This window comes from Misgurnus anguillicaudatus, chromosome 23 (genome assembly GCF_027580225.2).
Source record: "Misgurnus anguillicaudatus chromosome 23, ASM2758022v2, whole genome shotgun sequence".
Lineage (NCBI taxonomy): Eukaryota > Metazoa > Chordata > Actinopteri > Cypriniformes > Cobitidae > Misgurnus > Misgurnus anguillicaudatus.
The window spans coordinates 16467962-16484481 of record NC_073359.2 but is presented as its reverse complement, the minus strand read 5'-3'; the positions used below and the strand labels follow the sequence as shown (position 1 = coordinate 16484481).

General features: G+C 39.7%; 2 protein-coding genes across 5 annotated transcripts; one reads left to right on the top strand and one right to left on the bottom strand.

Moving 5' to 3' along the window:
* Positions 1-966: 966 nt before the first annotated feature.
* hdgfl2 (HDGF like 2) lies at positions 967-8286 on the bottom strand. Of its 4 annotated transcripts, none has more exons than XM_073862060.1 (17): positions 8079-8286; positions 7411-7491; positions 7122-7260; positions 6866-7036; positions 6461-6583; positions 5938-6006; positions 5678-5855; positions 5397-5481; positions 4907-5207; positions 4695-4825; positions 4539-4606; positions 4382-4452; positions 4250-4276; positions 3938-4039; positions 3641-3794; positions 3402-3522; positions 967-1875 (listed from the first exon to the last, which is right to left on the bottom strand). In XM_073862060.1, the coding sequence occupies exons 1-17, from the start codon at positions 8144-8146 to the stop codon at positions 1743-1745; spliced, it is 2022 nt and encodes a 673-aa protein (XP_073718161.1). In that variant the 5' UTR covers positions 8147-8286; the 3' UTR covers positions 967-1742. The 4 variants fall into 4 exon arrangements, with proteins under 4 accessions (XP_073718161.1, XP_073718160.1, XP_073718163.1 ...); XM_073862059.1 differs by having other exon boundaries at positions 6848-7036; positions 8079-8284; XM_073862062.1 differs by lacking the exon at positions 4250-4276 and having other exon boundaries at positions 8079-8284.
* Positions 8287-8957: 671 nt separating this feature from the next.
* On the top strand, positions 8958-16280 carry ubxn6 (UBX domain protein 6). Its single transcript, XM_073862063.1, has 11 exons — positions 8958-9148; positions 9588-9748; positions 10411-10469; positions 10689-10817; positions 10902-11002; positions 11085-11157; positions 11248-11336; positions 13186-13401; positions 13498-13628; positions 13833-13981; positions 14137-16280. The coding sequence occupies exons 1-11, from the start codon at positions 9066-9068 to the stop codon at positions 14260-14262; spliced, it is 1317 nt and encodes a 438-aa protein (XP_073718164.1). The 5' UTR covers positions 8958-9065; the 3' UTR covers positions 14263-16280.
* Positions 16281-16520: the final 240 nt, after the last annotated feature.

The following is a 16520-nucleotide window of genomic DNA, read 5'->3' as shown; positions in this document are numbered from 1 at the left end:
TTGTGGTAATGCGTGTCTTTCATACGCTTTAACGGGTTATTTAACTAAATTATTCGTACAATAATCATGGCTAAATTTTTATTTCACAAAATTGTTGTCCTGCGTAGTTTGTTAGACAAAAAAAAAACTTTATGCACTTAAACGTTATAGCTGTAAAGTATACATTATTTATTTTTATATAGTTTTGTTATACTTCTCGTTTTATTAAATCACTAAATATTAATATTAAATCACTGTAGACACATGATGTAGCATCTAGGTATATTTATATCTATGGTTGTCGTTTAAACACATGCGTGTGCTGCTTTCGTTAATATGCGCGTCAGAGATTAGTTTCGTATTTTTTTAGTATATTGAATATAACATGAATTTCGTATTGCGTTGACATATTAAGAAAAAAAGTTTTATCTGGCATTTTGTACGTGTTACACGTTATCGTTATTTTATTGTATATTTGGCTTTACTATAATTAGACGCAAAAAAATATTCTAGGTAACGTATTTTGGGGGTTTAGCTGTGATTTATTTATTTTTTGTAAAATATTGTTTTAATAAAATATTTATAGTTAAAATCGAGGAATCTACAGTTGACGCGTCTTTTTGCGGTGCGTACGAAATGACGTGGACGCACAGTCGACCAATCACAAACTTGCTTTATGCGCAAAAAAAAAAAAAAAAAAAAAAACTTGCTTTATGCGCGCAGCAGAACGCGTCGCTCTCGGTACGTTTTAAAATTGTAGTCATTTTGCAAGATTCATATTTGTTTTAAATACATAGTTAAAATACCATTTCCCCAATTTAGAAGGTTTTTAAAAAAATGTGTGTTATAATAAAATATTTCTCTTAACTTGGATTGTAGAGTATAGTACATAGTGTGCAACAAGCAGTTTGTTAGTATTGTTATAAACATCCAACTCAAGGGTATGTTTCATTCAAATATGTGATTCTTGTTAAAAGACATTCCAAGTTGTAGCCATCATGCAGATTTTTTTATTGAATCCTTCACGGACGCTAAAAAAAGCTTGGACCAAGTTACATAGCACTAGAAATGTTTATAATTTGCATGATAAGCATGTTTTATAACATCCAACAAAAAGAATTATTGAGTCAACCTATATTATAATGCATGGGCATCAGGTTTTTATCCTAATCGGTAAGCAGATGTGAGGACCAGACAATGATCAACTAACAGTACATCTACAGAATTTAGTGAACCATAGACAGGGTTATTGAAATTTATACCAGACAAATCAAAAATACATAATGTGTGCACTGATGATGATTAAGCGTCATGTAGTATGGCTTAATCATAGCGGGTCTTGATCAATGCAAAACCAGGCTGCTTTTTATAAACTTTTTTTTTCATACAAAAACAAAATCTGAGTTTCACTCATAAAAGGTGACGACATAAGACAGTCTCCAAATACATCTATGCTTTGATGTTCTCCCATAGATGTCAACGTGTTTCTGAAATAAAACCTCCCTCGGTTGACCGAATGCGGTTAGTGCAGAATCACTTCCGCATCCAACATTTACATTAGGGCGCCTTACGACCTCATGATTCAAAAGTGCTAATAATGTTCATATCACATTTTATGTACAACACGTAAACTCATGTAGCGTACAAAGTTGAGCAGACAAAACGTAACACAAATGAACGAAGGAAGGAAGCCAGAGCGTGTTTATGAGTGTAAAAGAGGGATGCAGTTCAGAATCTGGGTGTCACTGACAGCAGTTCTCCATTCAGCTCTCAGATGACACCTGCTCTTCATGTTCTCTGCTGGACTCGTTTATTGGTTCTGTGTCCGATGGTGGATTTTGTTCTGTCGGGTCAGTTCTGTGTGTTGGCTCCTCTGCTGGGCTGTCTGGATTTGGCCTGAGAAACAAATAAAAAAGGGCATTTTTACGAGATGACATAAGTCACAGTTGTGCCTAGAATGTGTCTGTGAAGTTTCAGCTCAAAATACTCCACAGTAATTTATTATAGCTATTATATGTTAAAAATGCACTGTTTTCGTGTCTGTACCTTTAAATGCAAATGTGCAACAACTTCTCCCTCCCTTACCAATAGAAACAATAAGTGCTTTCAGTTTACAGTGAGCCAATAGTATCTCACAATTGACATATGGTGGTGGGCAGCATACAACTCGCTAAGGTAATGCAGGAGTCAGTCAGTGTCTGTGGGGCTCTATCAGTGTGATGTCACATTACCAAAAGAAACAAAACGGCATGTCTAATGAGACTGCTTTGGTTTAATAGGCAATAAAAAAAGAAGGGGGTGGATTTTTTTTATTGTAGCTTGGTTGTGTTCACACACTGCCAACACACATTTATTTCCAAACACCTTGTAAAAGTGGATTTTGATAATAGGTGCCTTTAAAGCTTTATTATTATGAATGTTTATCCACTACCTAAAGCAAACCAGTGTTATCAAGTTGGTTACCCTAAGCCAGTGGTCCCAAACTTTATGGTTGGCATAATATCACCCAACATTGTGGTACATAAGAGACAAGCAATGACACCAGTATGTCCCAATACTAATGGTGACCCTGATTTTGCCAAGTAGGACATCTTTTGTTCATCTTGGAGCAAAATTCCCATCAAAGACATAAAGCCACTTATCCACCATTTGCTAATGCTGCGTTTACAACAACTGCGGTAGAGACGTGATGCGGGAGTGATTTCAATGTTAAGTCAATGTGAAGCGTTTGGCGCGGAAGACGCGTTTCCACCTCGTTTGCGCGTGTAGTTCGCGCGAATTGAGCGTCTGCCGCAATACGCGCGAATGGTGCATTTTGTGTTTGACGCAAATTGCCGGCTGACGCCCGAGTTGAACAATTTTAACTTTGCCGGAATTTCGCGCCTCGTTAACCAATCAGGAGCCTGCATGCTGCTGTGCCGGCAGCCCCGCCTGGAGTCACTCATTCAACATGAACTCTTAATATTGTCCGAAGCAGTCACCCGGAGCTATACGACACAAGTTCTTATTTCTATAGAGACAGGAATAAAAAGGACCTCGCTTGGAAGAGTGTCACTGAGGACATTGGGCAACCTGGTAAGTTGTAATACACATTTCACTTTTGAATCACGTGACGTTTATCGACCCGCACCGTTTATTTTCCCCCTATAGTAAGGTTAACAAATACAAACCGGTAACTCTCTCGATAAATGCACAATCAACATCAGTCATCTTGCAAACAGACAACCGCATAGCACTTGCCCCTCCCACAAGAAGCGGATTTTGCCTCTGCATTTTGCGTCAAATGCTTGCTTTTTCCACGCGTCTACTTTGTCTACACGCGCGAATGCATTCAAGAGGCAAACTAGGCGCGATTTTGACGCCTGAAACGCGGTTGGTGTAAACGCAGCATAAAAGTGAATGAAAGGAAGTTGTTGTTAAACCTGATAGAGTTTGGAGATTTGTTCTCATCCTGTTTCTCTTGGTCTGTGGGTTTTAGATTCCCTTCGGAGTCGGAGCCTTCCTTTATCTCACCCTCCGACTCACCGTTGACTGGTTTTGAATCTACAGAGGGAAAGATACATTGATGGGCGACTCAAAATAGACTTTTGATACGTTATCCAAGCAGTGAGGACAAGTTTGGTTGCTTGCTTTAACACGTAACCTGACAAAAGTAGTTCACCTGTGTTTTCTGTTTCTTTTTCATTGTTTTCTTGGTTCTTTTGATCCGGTTTTGCTTTATTAGGTTCCATCTTGCCAGTAAACTGGAGTTTTAATTTATTGTAGACTGAAGTGGCCTTTTCCATAACTGCACCGCTTGCCTTGTATCGACGGATCTACAAACAGCAAAACACATGAGTGAGGCAATAATAAACACTAAACCATGTACAGTACTTGGATTTTTCAAGTTTATGATCTAAAAATCATTTAAATGAATACGTTTCAAAACAAAGTCAATAATTCTAAAGAAGCTTCACACCTTTTTCAGTGTTGCAATAACATCTGCGTTCTTCTGTAAGATGTGAGAGGTTACTTGTACAGAGCCGAGCTCATCCAAAGCCTGTAGACATTTCTCAATGTCCTGGAGGGTGAAGAGTAGCAGATTAAAAAACAAAATGATACCAGGGTGCATTCATACACTGCCCTAAATATAAGAGCTAGATAGAAAATGTGGGCATCCATAATATGGGTGTATGAATCGCTAAAAGACATGGAGGAACTTGCAAATACCAAGTTCTCATTCACTTGCTTTGTATGTGTAAGCATGAAACGCCGTTGCTTGCATAAATACCTTTGCCTCTAAAAAGGCCAGACTTTTCTGAAAACATAATGTTTTGTGTGTTAAAGTGACTACAGATATGTTCAAACAACGCAGAAATTATGCTAAACACAGATACATAATGCTGATGATGTCACTACTCACCGGGTTGTCCACCTTTAGTGCGTATTTGATGTCTGTGTGGAGCTTCTGTAGTTTCTCTTCAGGAGAAGGCTCTGCATTTACACAGAATGAGAAAAATGAGTCCTAATTATAAAAAAACACATTTTAAATGCTTAGGCATGCAAATGGTTAATTAGACCTTTTTTCTTCTCGACTTTCCTCTCAGGTTGACGCACCGGCCTACGTGTTGGCTTCTCTGGCTTGGACCTTTTGAGAAAAAAGAAATCAGCATTAAGTTTGAAAGGTAAAGCACCCTAGATAGGCAGCTCATGATGTTTTTAAAACAGGCCATTACCTAGCTTTCTGTTTTTCCTCCGACCTCTGTGGCCTTTTCTCTTTAATCGGCCTTTCCTTTTTCTCTTTCACCTCCTTTTCTTTCTTTTGTCGCCCTTTCTGGCTGTCCTTACGTTTGCTGGATTTTTTTACCTAGTCAAAAGTAAAAAAAAAAGCTTAACATTTTAACATTAAGAAATATCACAGTATAGTTTATTATTTTTAAAGACTTGCCTCTGAAGGAGGTGGCGAGTCAGAGTCAGACGGGGCAGGTATGGGGGGAGGTGGAGGTTTCTTGGATTTTTTAAGAGGGTGCTCGTCCACATCTTCGTCTGAACTGCTGCTGCCACTACTGCTGCTACCTCTCCTGGCCTTGGACTCCTTCTCCTTCTTCCTGTTTTCCTCTTCTTCCTTCTCTCGCTCTCTGAGCCTGCGGAGCTCCTCTGCCTCTTCTTTCTTCCTCCGCTCCTCCAGTTCCCTCCGTCGCTCCTCGTCTCTTTTCTTCCACTCGCTGACACGGTCTGGCTCACTGTCGCTGCAAACACACAAAACAAGACGAAAATTCAACATGTCATTCAGCCACAACACGTTCTTAAAAATGTTAAGTATATTTACATCCTTAAAGCATGGCTTTATTATTATCAAAAGTGAGAGCAGTGAAAAATGGTCATTAAATTATTAAATTATAAGACCCATATAGAAATGACAGATAAACAAAACGTACCTATCACTGTCCGATGAAGAGGAAGGAGCCCTCTCTGGAGCCGGCTTGGGTTTTCTAGCTCGTGGCTTTGGTGGAGGTTTCTCCGCTTAGAAAATTATGCAAAAAGTGTCCTTTAGTATTCTCACGTGCCTGTCTAGGATTCCTGATATCCGAGCCCTGACAACTGACTCGGATCAGGTTACTATCCATTGCTGTCATTCGACAGAATTACTCCGCTGTTAAAACTAATTATAACATGTTCACAACGCGTTGGGTTAATGTCACCAAGCGTGCATTCTTACCCTTCTTGCGGCCTTGTGGTTTCTTGGGAGGAGGTTCCGAATCGGAATCGGATTTGGATTCAGACTGCGATTCGGATCCAGAGATGGCCGGTCGTGGCTTCTCGTCTTCTGATTCGCTCCTGGCTGCCTTCCTGTCTGACTGAGAGCCGGACTCTGAATCAGAGGCTGACGATGCTTTCTAAAACAAAAATAAAAGCATATAACCACACAAGTACAGTATGTTATAATAGATTGAGGGATGGTAATGGATCTCGTCTCACCTTTCGTCTGCCTCTGGCAGCTGGTTTTTTGCCCCCTCGACCACCTGTTTCTTTCTGTGGTGAGAAGTCCTGTGAAAACACATTGATAATAATACTGAAACGGCAAAACTTTATTAAATTTGACATATCTAATACTGTCATATACCTCTTATTTCACTTTGTTTTATGCATTACGAACATACGCACAGCCTTGCAAAGCATAGTTTGACTCGTACATGTACGCAGACGCACTGTGGCAAAATGCAATGCATCTACTGGGCAATATATACGCACATGTGCAACCTACGTATACAAAGTATGCACGTGACAAAAATCTGTCAGTGTGCTTACTATTTTGATGATAAAATCTGCATTAGGTGCACTGTACGCATACCCTCGCATGTGTGTAAAAACGCACCTATACTTTTAGCTTTATGGGTGCTGCACAGCAAATACACATAGTAACTGCTTTATAGCTGTATTGCATATTTTTGCATGGTTGAAACTCTGTTTTGAGACTGGATTTAAGTATTGAGGTGAAAACCTGGTCACTATTTTTGCCAGAGTCCGAATCTGAACTGGGTGAAGGTTCTGGTTCTGATGGAGATCTGCTCTCCTCTACTTCTCGGTCACTGGACGATGCCCGTGTCCTCTTCACCGGCGGCCTCTGCAAAGTTAGACATAAAGATTCTTAAACATGATCTCAACATTTGAACAAAATCAACCCCCAAAACATTTTAAAAAGCCACATCACTATATCCCAAAGATCAAACTATGTTATAACATTGAAAACAGACATTTGCAGCACCGGACAAAATTTTAGATCACACTAAATATGAAATACAGGTGAATCAACCAATACAAGCAGTTATTTTAAACGCCTTATCTAACATGATTTAACCAATGTGTTAAAGTACTGTAAATTGGATACCTTTGCGGGTTTGGATACCTTTGCGGCGGGAGCTTTCCGCTTCACAGCAGGCTTCCTTTGATCTTCACTCCCAGAATCGGAATCCTCACTTCCAGTTTCAGCTTTCCTGGGTACCACTGCTTCCTCCTCTTCTTCTGCATCACTTGCTGCAGCAGGCTCGTTTTCCTCGCTGTCAGACGATGATGCAGCCTAAACGAAAAACGGCGGGAAATATGGCAAATTAACGTTTTCTGTCATGAAACACTTTCTAATTTTTGACGCAAAATCAACTCACTGCAGGTGTGCCGTAGGAGGCATGAGGATTATTCTTGATTTCCCACAAGCCTTCGTTGAATCCTTTCCTTTTGTTGGGCTTCCCATACCGATCGATGCACTTTTCATATGCAAAAAGGTCCTTGGGTGCAAGGAATGCTCTAAAATAAAAGGGTATGTGGATATTATCCATTTTTTAATATAAATTAAGTCTTCTTATGTTGTAAAGGCGAACTGAATGTAGTAGTATAATAAACTGTCGGTCGACAACTATTAAACAATTTATCCCCATTAAGGTGTGAGATGCTTACGTTTCATGTGTCCCGAAAAAGAAAATAGGAATCTTGTTAGGTGGTGGCTTCACAGCCCCATCTGCAACATCCTCAATCCGGAGGAGACACAAACAAACACGTTATAAAAAGTAACAACATGCTTCTCATGAGTCTCTGTAAGATAAATCTAACAGTTATATCTATCTATCTATCTAAAGCACACATGTATGCATACAGGTATTGTACTTTGGAAAGACTACCTTAAATGCACGTGCAGAAAAATATGCATCAATGCATCAGGTGTAAACAGGTCATCTAGGCATTATGACAGAACCACAACACTATACATTTCCTGCCTACAGTATAGTAAACAGTTCCCAATAGGCATCTTCAGACGACTCCCGAATGCATATATTATAAAAATAAACATTAACTGCGATCACGCGACTTTAGCAACACGTACAGTGGTGCAAGCAAGTTAGCCATGCAGCTAACCTCATACATTCGTTTCAATGGCAATAATATAAAACAAATACAGTAATATAGAAGTGTAGACCCTAAAGTTGCAGCTAAACTATATTTGTCAAGATTTTATCTTGTGTAATCAGTCAGGCACTTAAGTAAAGCTGATCACGGTAAGGTTGATGGGGGTGTGTGCTGGATGCAGCGAGAGCCGTGCGCGAGCTCTCCTGCTGGCGCTTACCCGGGCCGGCCAGTGAGGATATCCCTTCATTTTAGCGAAGACAAGATCACCGGGGCGGAAATTGTGCGGCATCTTGTCGTCCCGCTATGTACCGCTCCTCGTTCTGTTCGTTTGCGTCCGTTTCACGGGCCGACAGCAAGACCTGCTTCAGATACAGTACGCAAAAGCGGGGTTTCTGCAGCGGTTTCCGCTCATTCTATTTCTGGCAGCGGAAGTCCCGCCTCCGTCCGATCGCTGAATGGATGAATGAGGTGCCATTTCTTCTGTCCACCAATTGAAATGTACAATGTGTACATCGCTAAAGAGTTCAATTTAAAAGCGTTTATTTATTCCACATAGCCAAAAAATCTTTAAAAAAAACCTTTTGGTTAAAAATGAATGAAATCAAGCAATTACTTAAAAATAAGTGTTTAAAACGGTCTCTTATCTTTCCACAAGAAATAGATAAATAATATTTATAATTTATTCGATTATGGTTTCAAGGAACTCGTTATTTGACTTTAACCCAAGTGAATCGTTACTTACGTAAAGTAACCTTCATTCTTATGTTTCAAACAGATACGGCGATATGTTTTAAGAAATTACTTAAAACACCTATTTTTAATTAATCTTTTAAGTTATTTTATAGTTGTTTTTGCCATTGTTTTTTATGCTGTAATTATGAAGGCGCAATACTATGGAAATAAATTGTTATTATTATTAAAGGGAAAATATACAGCTTTAATTTGGCTGATATGATTCCATTTCTTTTTAAAAACAAATTCAGTTTTATTATTGAATGCCTTTTTTAAAGATTTGCGAATCTGACTGAAATTGCACTTCCCGTCCACGTGGGGCCGCCACAACGTAACCTTTACTGTACGATCGCTTTATGATCATATTTCCGTTTCAAAAACGGTCCCCTTCCTGTTGTAAATAGTAAACATATCGCTTGGGCTGTAGTCTGACAGCTATTTCAAAGTCCTACTTTCTCAACATATTATCCAGTATCATGAAGAAGTTTCTGGATGAAATCAAAAAGGATATAAAATTCAAAACATCGGGTCCAGGGAAGAAACTCACAGACGACACAAGGTATATTATCTTATATCTGTTATAGCAAAAAAATGTAAACCTCACGCAACACCAGGCAACTTAAATTATAATAGTAGTGTATACTTATTTATAATACAATAAAAAGAAAGCTGTAAAAATTGTATTCATACCTGTCGGGAGTCTCGCTGTATTTCTAATATGAACATAGATTTGTATAATCAATGTCTAATGACATAAGACTAAAAGTATTTTTTTTTCGTTTTGTTTTGATCGGTATAGTATCTTTAGGATAAAATTTGTAATTTGACCTATATGTTTTATGCCAGTAATGACTCATAGGTTAACAGGCTTAAAAAAGATTTTCTGTTAGTCACATGGGAGAGGTTTAAGCTTAACCCATGCAGCTTCAGTGATGTCATTGGTCGCAACAATGTTTTGACCACAAATATTTGTGAGCCATCCCTGGACTTTTTTGCAGATCTAAACCTGAGGTTTCAAAGTCCACTGCCCATGGCCCAACCAGAAAGGCTCCTACTGAAGGTGCAAAGATGGCAGGGGCCGCCGCCCTGGCCAGGATCGAGCAACAGCATCGCCCCAAAGTCCAAACATCACAGGATGCCATAAGAAACCAGGTGAAGCCATATGCAGATATAATTGGCTATAGTGTAAACAGCCACATGAATGTGGAAAAAATATTTAAAGATCTGGGTTGGGACCAATGATCCACCTTAAAGGAAAACACCACCATTTTCAATATGTTACTATTTTCTTACCTCAACTTAGACCAATTAAGACATACCTATCATTTTTCAATGTGTAGACTTAATTTTTGTACAGCGCGTCGTAAATGTGTTAGCATTTAGCCTAGCCCCATTCATTCCTTAGGATCCAAACAGGGATGAATTTGGAGGCCACCGGACACGTCCATGTTTTCTCTATTTAAAGACTGTTACATAAGTAGTTACACAAGTAAGTATGTTGGCACAAAATAAAATGTGGCGAAGAGCACTTAGTTTGCAGCACTTTCAACCTCAAAAATAACTCATGTAACTACTTTAAATGGGGAAAGCATGGAAGTGTTTGGTGGCTTCTAAATTCATCCCTGTTTGGATCCTAAGGAATAAATGGGGCTAGGCTAAATGCTAACACATTCACGACTGGCTTTACAAAGATTAAGTGCACGCATTGAAAAAAGATGGGTATGTATTAATTTGTTTAAGTTGGGGTAAGAACATGGTAAAATAATTAAAAACTGTGATGTATTCCTTTAAGTTAAGCATTTTGTTAAATTTCAGTGAAGCGGGAACTTGAAGCAGAGGCGGCGGCCACAGCAGTCAGTCAGAAGAACGTAGAATTGGAGGTAGGCCTTATATTTATTGAAATATAGGAGAGTTGTTGAGTGAATTTTTATTACATTTTTTGCCATATTGATGTGGACGCAGCATCCACCAAAATGCTATCTGGGCTTTCAGGGTCTTCTTCAGTAAAAGCTCCATAAAATAGTCTGTTTGATCGTCGTGCTATATACATTTTTTGATAAAAACGAATCTAAAATTGTGATTGCATGTATCATTTCAAGGGCTCCAGTGTTCCCCAGAAGGATCCATCTTGTTTCTCAGTGTCGGGAGTGTATTTTATTTGTCCCCTTACTGGAGAAACCTTAACAAAGTCTGAAAGAGAGCTGCACATCAAGGAGGCCATTCTGATGGTAAGATCATGATTCATTCCTATCTGCATGATGTTCACCCTTGTATCGACATGAAATAAAACTGCAGTGCTTCATCATTCACAGAGGTTTTCTGAGGATGCGTTGGAGGCCTCCATTATGATGATTCACACTTTTAATAAAGACAAAGAGAAAGTTCAAACTGCGGTGGATATTATCAGCAAGTAAGGAGTGTATTGCTAACAAAACTCATATTTTAGTGATTGCATAATGTAATATACAAACTAAAATGTCATGTGCGGGCAAGTACGTGGACAACATCTGTAAGAATCCAACAGAGGAGAAGTATCGGAAGATCAAACTCAGCAACAAAGTGTTTCAGGTATTGGAGTTTTTCTTTGTACTGTTATGATAGTGAGACGTCACAGCTAGCGCTCATTAAAACAATTAATCTCTTGTCTTGCACACAAAGGAGAAGGTCAGCAGAGTCGAGGGAACTCGGGAGTACCTGCAGGCCCTGGGGTTTGAAAGCACCATGCTGCCAGTCGAAGGCGAAGATAACAAAGTTGAAATAATAATATTGATTTTTTCCTTAGCAAACACAGCTAGTATTTCAAATAACGTTTAATCAATTTAATTATTAGTCGGCTTACTGATAAACTACTTTTTTTCTTCTGTTCATACTACACTGGTATTGTACAATTAAAGAGCTTAGATGCAAAAGCTGCTAAATGCCACCTCTGTCAAAAAAGAGATAATGATATTAACCGAATGCTGTCGGCACTTATTGTAATCTCATCAAATACTTTAAATCTGCTTATACCTGGCCTCAAGCCATTCAGAAATGCCTGTTTGTTGGCAATATCTGATTTTTCAGCAAAGTCCTCTAAGTGCACTGAAGAATCGGATGAAAGATGGTGCGTTTTTCAAGGTTCAAAAGTTTTTTGCCCGGTTGAGGGAGCTTTGCCACGTACACTCACCTGGAGGATTGTTGGGAGCACCTGTTCGGTTGCTCATTGGTGCCATTGTCTGGTCGACCAGTCGCATGGCAGTTGCTTCAAAGCGTTTGGGGGTGTGGTCCTGGTCAAGACAATCTCCTGAACTCCAAACTGAATGTCAGAATGGGAAAGAAAGGTGATTTAAGCAATTTTGAGTGTGGCCTGGTTGTTGGTGCCGGACGGGCGGTCTGAGTATTTCACAATCTGCTCAGTTACTGGGATTTTCACGCACAACCATTTCTAGGGTTTACAAAGAATGGTGTGAAAAGGGAAAAACATTCATTATGCAGCAGTCCTGTGGGCGAAAATGCCTTGTTGATGCTAGAGGTCAGAGGAGAATGGGCCGACTGATTTAAGCTGATAGAAGAGCAACTTTGACTGAAATAACCACTCGTTACAACAGAGGTGTGCAGCAAAGCATTTGTGAAGCCACAACACGCACAACCTTGAGGCGGATGGGCTACAACAGCAGAAGACCCCACGGGGTACCACTTATCTCCACTACAAATAGGAAAAAGATGCTACAATTTGCACAGCCTAACCAAAATTGGACAGTTGAAGACTGGAAAAATGTTGCCTGGTCTGATGAGTCTCAATTTCTGTTGAGACATTCAGATGGTAGAGTCAGAATTTGGCGTAAACCGAATGAGAACATGGATCCATCATACCTTGTTACCACTGTGCAGGCTGGTGGTGGTATTGTAATGGTGTGGGGGATGTTTGTTTGGCACACTTTAGGCCCCTTAGTGCCAATTGAGCATCGATTAAATGCCACGGCCTACCTGAGCATTGTTTCTGACCATGTCCATCCCTCTATGACCTCCTCTGATGGCTACTTACAGCAGGATAATGCACCATGTCACAAAGCTTGAATCAATTAAAATTGGTTTCTTGAACATGATAATGAGTTACCTGTACTAAAATGGCCCTCACAGTCACCAGATGTCAACCCAATAGAGCATCTTTGGGATGTGGTGAAACGGGAGCTGCGTGCCCCGGATGTGCATCCCACAAATCTCCATCAACTGCAAGATGCTATCCTATCAATATGGGCCAACATTTCTAAAGAATGCTTTCAGCACCTTGTTGAATCAATGCCACGTAAAATTAAGGCAGTTCTGAAGGCGAAAGGGGGTCAAACACAGTATTTATATGGTGTTCCTAATAATTCTTTAGGTGAGTGTATATTAGGATACTGACCAGATTTTTGAGCCTTTTACCCTTATTCAGAAAGGACAGTGAACCTAAACAAAAGAGCCTGATAAAATTTTTAATTTACAAGAAAACATGTCAGATGCACTCTTCAATTTCGACTCTTCATTCCAGCTCTTTAATTTCAGAATCAGTCAGCTTACTTGCATTAATGTTCACATCTGTTCCTGACACCCCTCACAAACATTTCTCTCAGATAAGACTGAGGAGTACCTAGTGTTGCCACCACAGGAATCAGAGGGCCTGGAGCAGATGAAGGTTAATCTGGAGTGTCTGCAAAAGGGGGAGCCAATCAGAGCAAAGCTGGACCGCCAGCCGCAGGTCTTCAGACCATCTCAGCAAGCCATGCATTTTGAGCTGCCCCCTGACTTTTACAATCTGACTCCAGAGGAACTGAAGAAAGAACAGCAACTCAAGTAAAGAAACAAACACCTTTAGATCTCCAAACATCATTTTAGCTATCCATTAAAAGTCCTTTAGTCACAACAAAAGTTGCTTTTTTTATCATTCAGAAGCGAAGTCGTGGAGAGAAACGCAATGCTGAGAACGAAAGCCATGCGTGAAAAAGACGAGCAAAGAGAGAGAAGAAAGTACAGCTACGCCCTTCTGAGAGTTCGGCTACCGGATGAAAATATACTCCAGGGTGAGCTGGTTGTTCGTTTGATGACATCACAATATTTACTGAGCGAGCACAGTGGTTTGTTTTAAACATGCCTTGCAATATGCGACCCTGTTGTAATGTTAATATAATATAAAGAACATTTTGTGAAAAATAACATTGATTTTTCAAAAAATTAGTCCGTAAGGTTATATCAAAGATTGAAATTAATGTGAAATCAATCTGCAGGCACTTTCCTGGCGTGGGAGAAGGTGTCAGCATTGTACCAGTTTGTGCGTGATTCGCTGGAGAACGACTGGCAACCCTTTGAATTGTTGGCGCCTGGAGGACATAAACTAATAGATGATGAGTCTTCAGCACTAAATGAGAATAATCTGGTAGGTAATGCACAGAGGCTATAAAGTCTGTAAAAATGTAAACTCAACCAAAAATTCTGAAAATCACTCACCCCTATTACAATATTAAAACAATATTTGGATGAAAACCATTACAACTCTCACTGATCCATAAATTGGCCGCCTTTACCTTTCAGGCCCCAGCAGCTCTGCTGACCTTCTCGTGGGATGCCGCAGTGCAGGCAGATATCGCCGCTGCAGGAGGGCAGACGGCTGATGTGCTTAAACCAGCATTATTGAAGAACATCAAAACCCTGAGCTGAACATTTAGTCCCATTTCTATCTGGTCACAGCTATCCTCACCGCACCCAGCAAGTTGCTCTCCCATCATTTATCCACTGCAGGAGTTAATGATTTGAATCCCCAAAACTGTTTCCCAAGACAAGACTGATATGTTGGTTGTATCCACAGCATGAATTATGGATTTATGGTGTCATATGATTAAACTGTGGATTCAGTAGTGTTTGGCAGTGCTGGCACCTTAAGGATCATGTCTAAATAACATGTATAATACATTGTTGCTCTATGACTGGTCATAATAGCGGAGTGGGAAACTGTTATAAGACTCAGTTTGTGTCTATGGTGCACTGGTCAGGTTTTCTTGGCAATGTGTTAACTTACAAGCACCTTTTAGCTTTTTAATTGAGAAAAACTATTATTATAAAGTATAGTATAAAGTAAAATCTATATTCTGAAAACAGAAATGCAGTTTAAAATGTAATTTTGTCGAAGTTTGTATTATTTTGCTTGTTCGCTAAAGAAAAATGCTTTTCATGGCTTACATCAGGGGTGCTGGAAGTTTAACAGGATTGTAACACAAAATTTGTTCCATTTATATGTATTTATTCATTTAGAGTATCGGTTTAGACCAGGGATGGGCAGCTTCGGTCCTGGAGGGCCGGTGTCCTGCAGAGTTTGGCTCCAACTTGCCTCAGCACACCTGCCTAAAAGTTTCTACAGGGTTCACACAGGTCCTTGAAAGTTTGTAAATCTGGGGGGAAAATTAAAGGCCCTGGGAAGTTGTTGAAAATATGCATACATAGATACAGGTCATTGAAAGTGCTTGAATCGATTTTATGCAAGAAGTTTTCTGGAAAAATCCATATTATTCCCTGTGTAGTGTAGGATAATAGCATAAAAATAGACTTTTTAAGCACACATGCTAAACTGTTCACTTTAAATGCTTATATCTTCCGTATGCGAATGTTGATTCATACCAAAATGTTTTTGCATAGTTGTGTTTGACACATGGAAACATCTCGGGTTATGTATGTAACTGTTGTTCCCTGAGAAGGAAACGAGACGCTGCGTCTCCCTTGCCATACTTCCTGCGTCCCTGTAACGCCGTCTATGGCAATATTTCAGATAGCGATATACTTCTTGGCTCCCGCGTCACCCTGTCTTTGTCGTTAAGCCTCACCATTGGTTGAATTTGATATACACATTTAGACGCACTTACCCCTGGAGGCGTGCCCAATGTGTCACCGCAGTGACGCAACACGAGTTCCCTCGAAAGGGAACTGTAACAATGTATCTTAAAGGGTAACACAATGTAACCCAGCTCTCACTTGAAATGTGTCCCCACATTTAGTCTTTGAATTTGAGGGTACTGGACCTGGAAAGTCCTTGAATTTGAAGTTAACTAAGGTGTCGGAACCCTGTTTCTAGTATGCCTAGTAAGACCTTAATTGGCTGCTTCAGGTGTGTTTAGTTATGGTTGGGGCCGGACTCTGCAGGACGCCGGCACTCCAGGACCAAAGTTGTCTCTGGTTTAGACCAACTGCCAATATTGTCCCTTTGGGGCATAGGCAATAGCGTGTAAGGCTCTTATTATCAGGCTTTTGACGAGATATCCCTGGTTAGAATCTGCCTTTTGCCGACCTCGCTCTATCTGGAATTGTGACCTAATGGTTACGGCCGTACACACAGCACACCCAATCTAAAACATTTTCCCGCACCCCTACCTCACATGAATGTTATTGCAATTTCAATTAGACAAAAACTCTAGTCTTTAACAACAATCTACCTCCTAACACAAATACACATTTGCTTCTTTCTGTTTTGCAAGACTATGCCACAATTTCAATTGGCTTGTATAACTCTGTTGGTGCACAAGATAACATTGACTAGCTTCTTTTATTAAACTGTGCTAAATGTTTAATTTTAAAAGTGCTGTATTAATTTACATTTATCTTTCAACTTGTAGAGTGTTGCTTGGATGTAAAAATAAAATGCATTGTCTGAGAAGTGAAAACAAAAAGCACTCTTGTTACAATCAAAAGTTGTTTCATCATTTTTAAATAATGCTTTATTTAAGCTTTGTGGAAAACCCATTACAACTGCAAACTATGGCGCAGTTAATTCAAAACATTTTAGACAACACTTAGCCAAAAGAAAATGCAATGCTGCTCATTTTACTGTGTTGGACAGCCATCTACTATACCATTCTTCAAAACGCAAACAAGAAGATTTGAAATCGTATTTACACCGCGTTTAGCAGCCTGCAAAACAAATGGCGTGT

Excerpts from the sequence above, each read along its gene's own strand:
- hdgfl2 (XM_073862059.1), bottom strand. The coding sequence starts at position 8,146 with ATGCCGCACAATTTCCGCCCCGGTGATCTTGTCTTCGCTAAAATGAAG. Across the intron at positions 7,492-8,078 it reads GGATATCCTCACTGGCCGGC|CCGGATTGAGGATGTTGCAG; the intron begins CCGGGTAAGCGC and ends TTTGTGTCTCCT. Across the intron at positions 4,453-4,538 it reads GAAAGTCGAGAAGAAAAAAG|AGCCTTCTCCTGAAGAGAAA; the intron begins GTCTAATTAACC and ends GTGTAAATGCAG.
- ubxn6 (XM_073862063.1), top strand. The coding sequence starts at position 9,066 with ATGAAGAAGTTTCTGGATGAAATCAAAAAGGATATAAAATTCAAAACA. Across the intron at positions 11,003-11,084 it reads GTGGATATTATCAGCAAGTA|CGTGGACAACATCTGTAAGA; the intron begins AGGAGTGTATTG and ends TGCGGGCAAGTA. Across the intron at positions 11,337-13,185 it reads CCAGTCGAAGGCGAAGATAA|GACTGAGGAGTACCTAGTGT; the intron begins CAAAGTTGAAAT and ends TCTCTCAGATAA.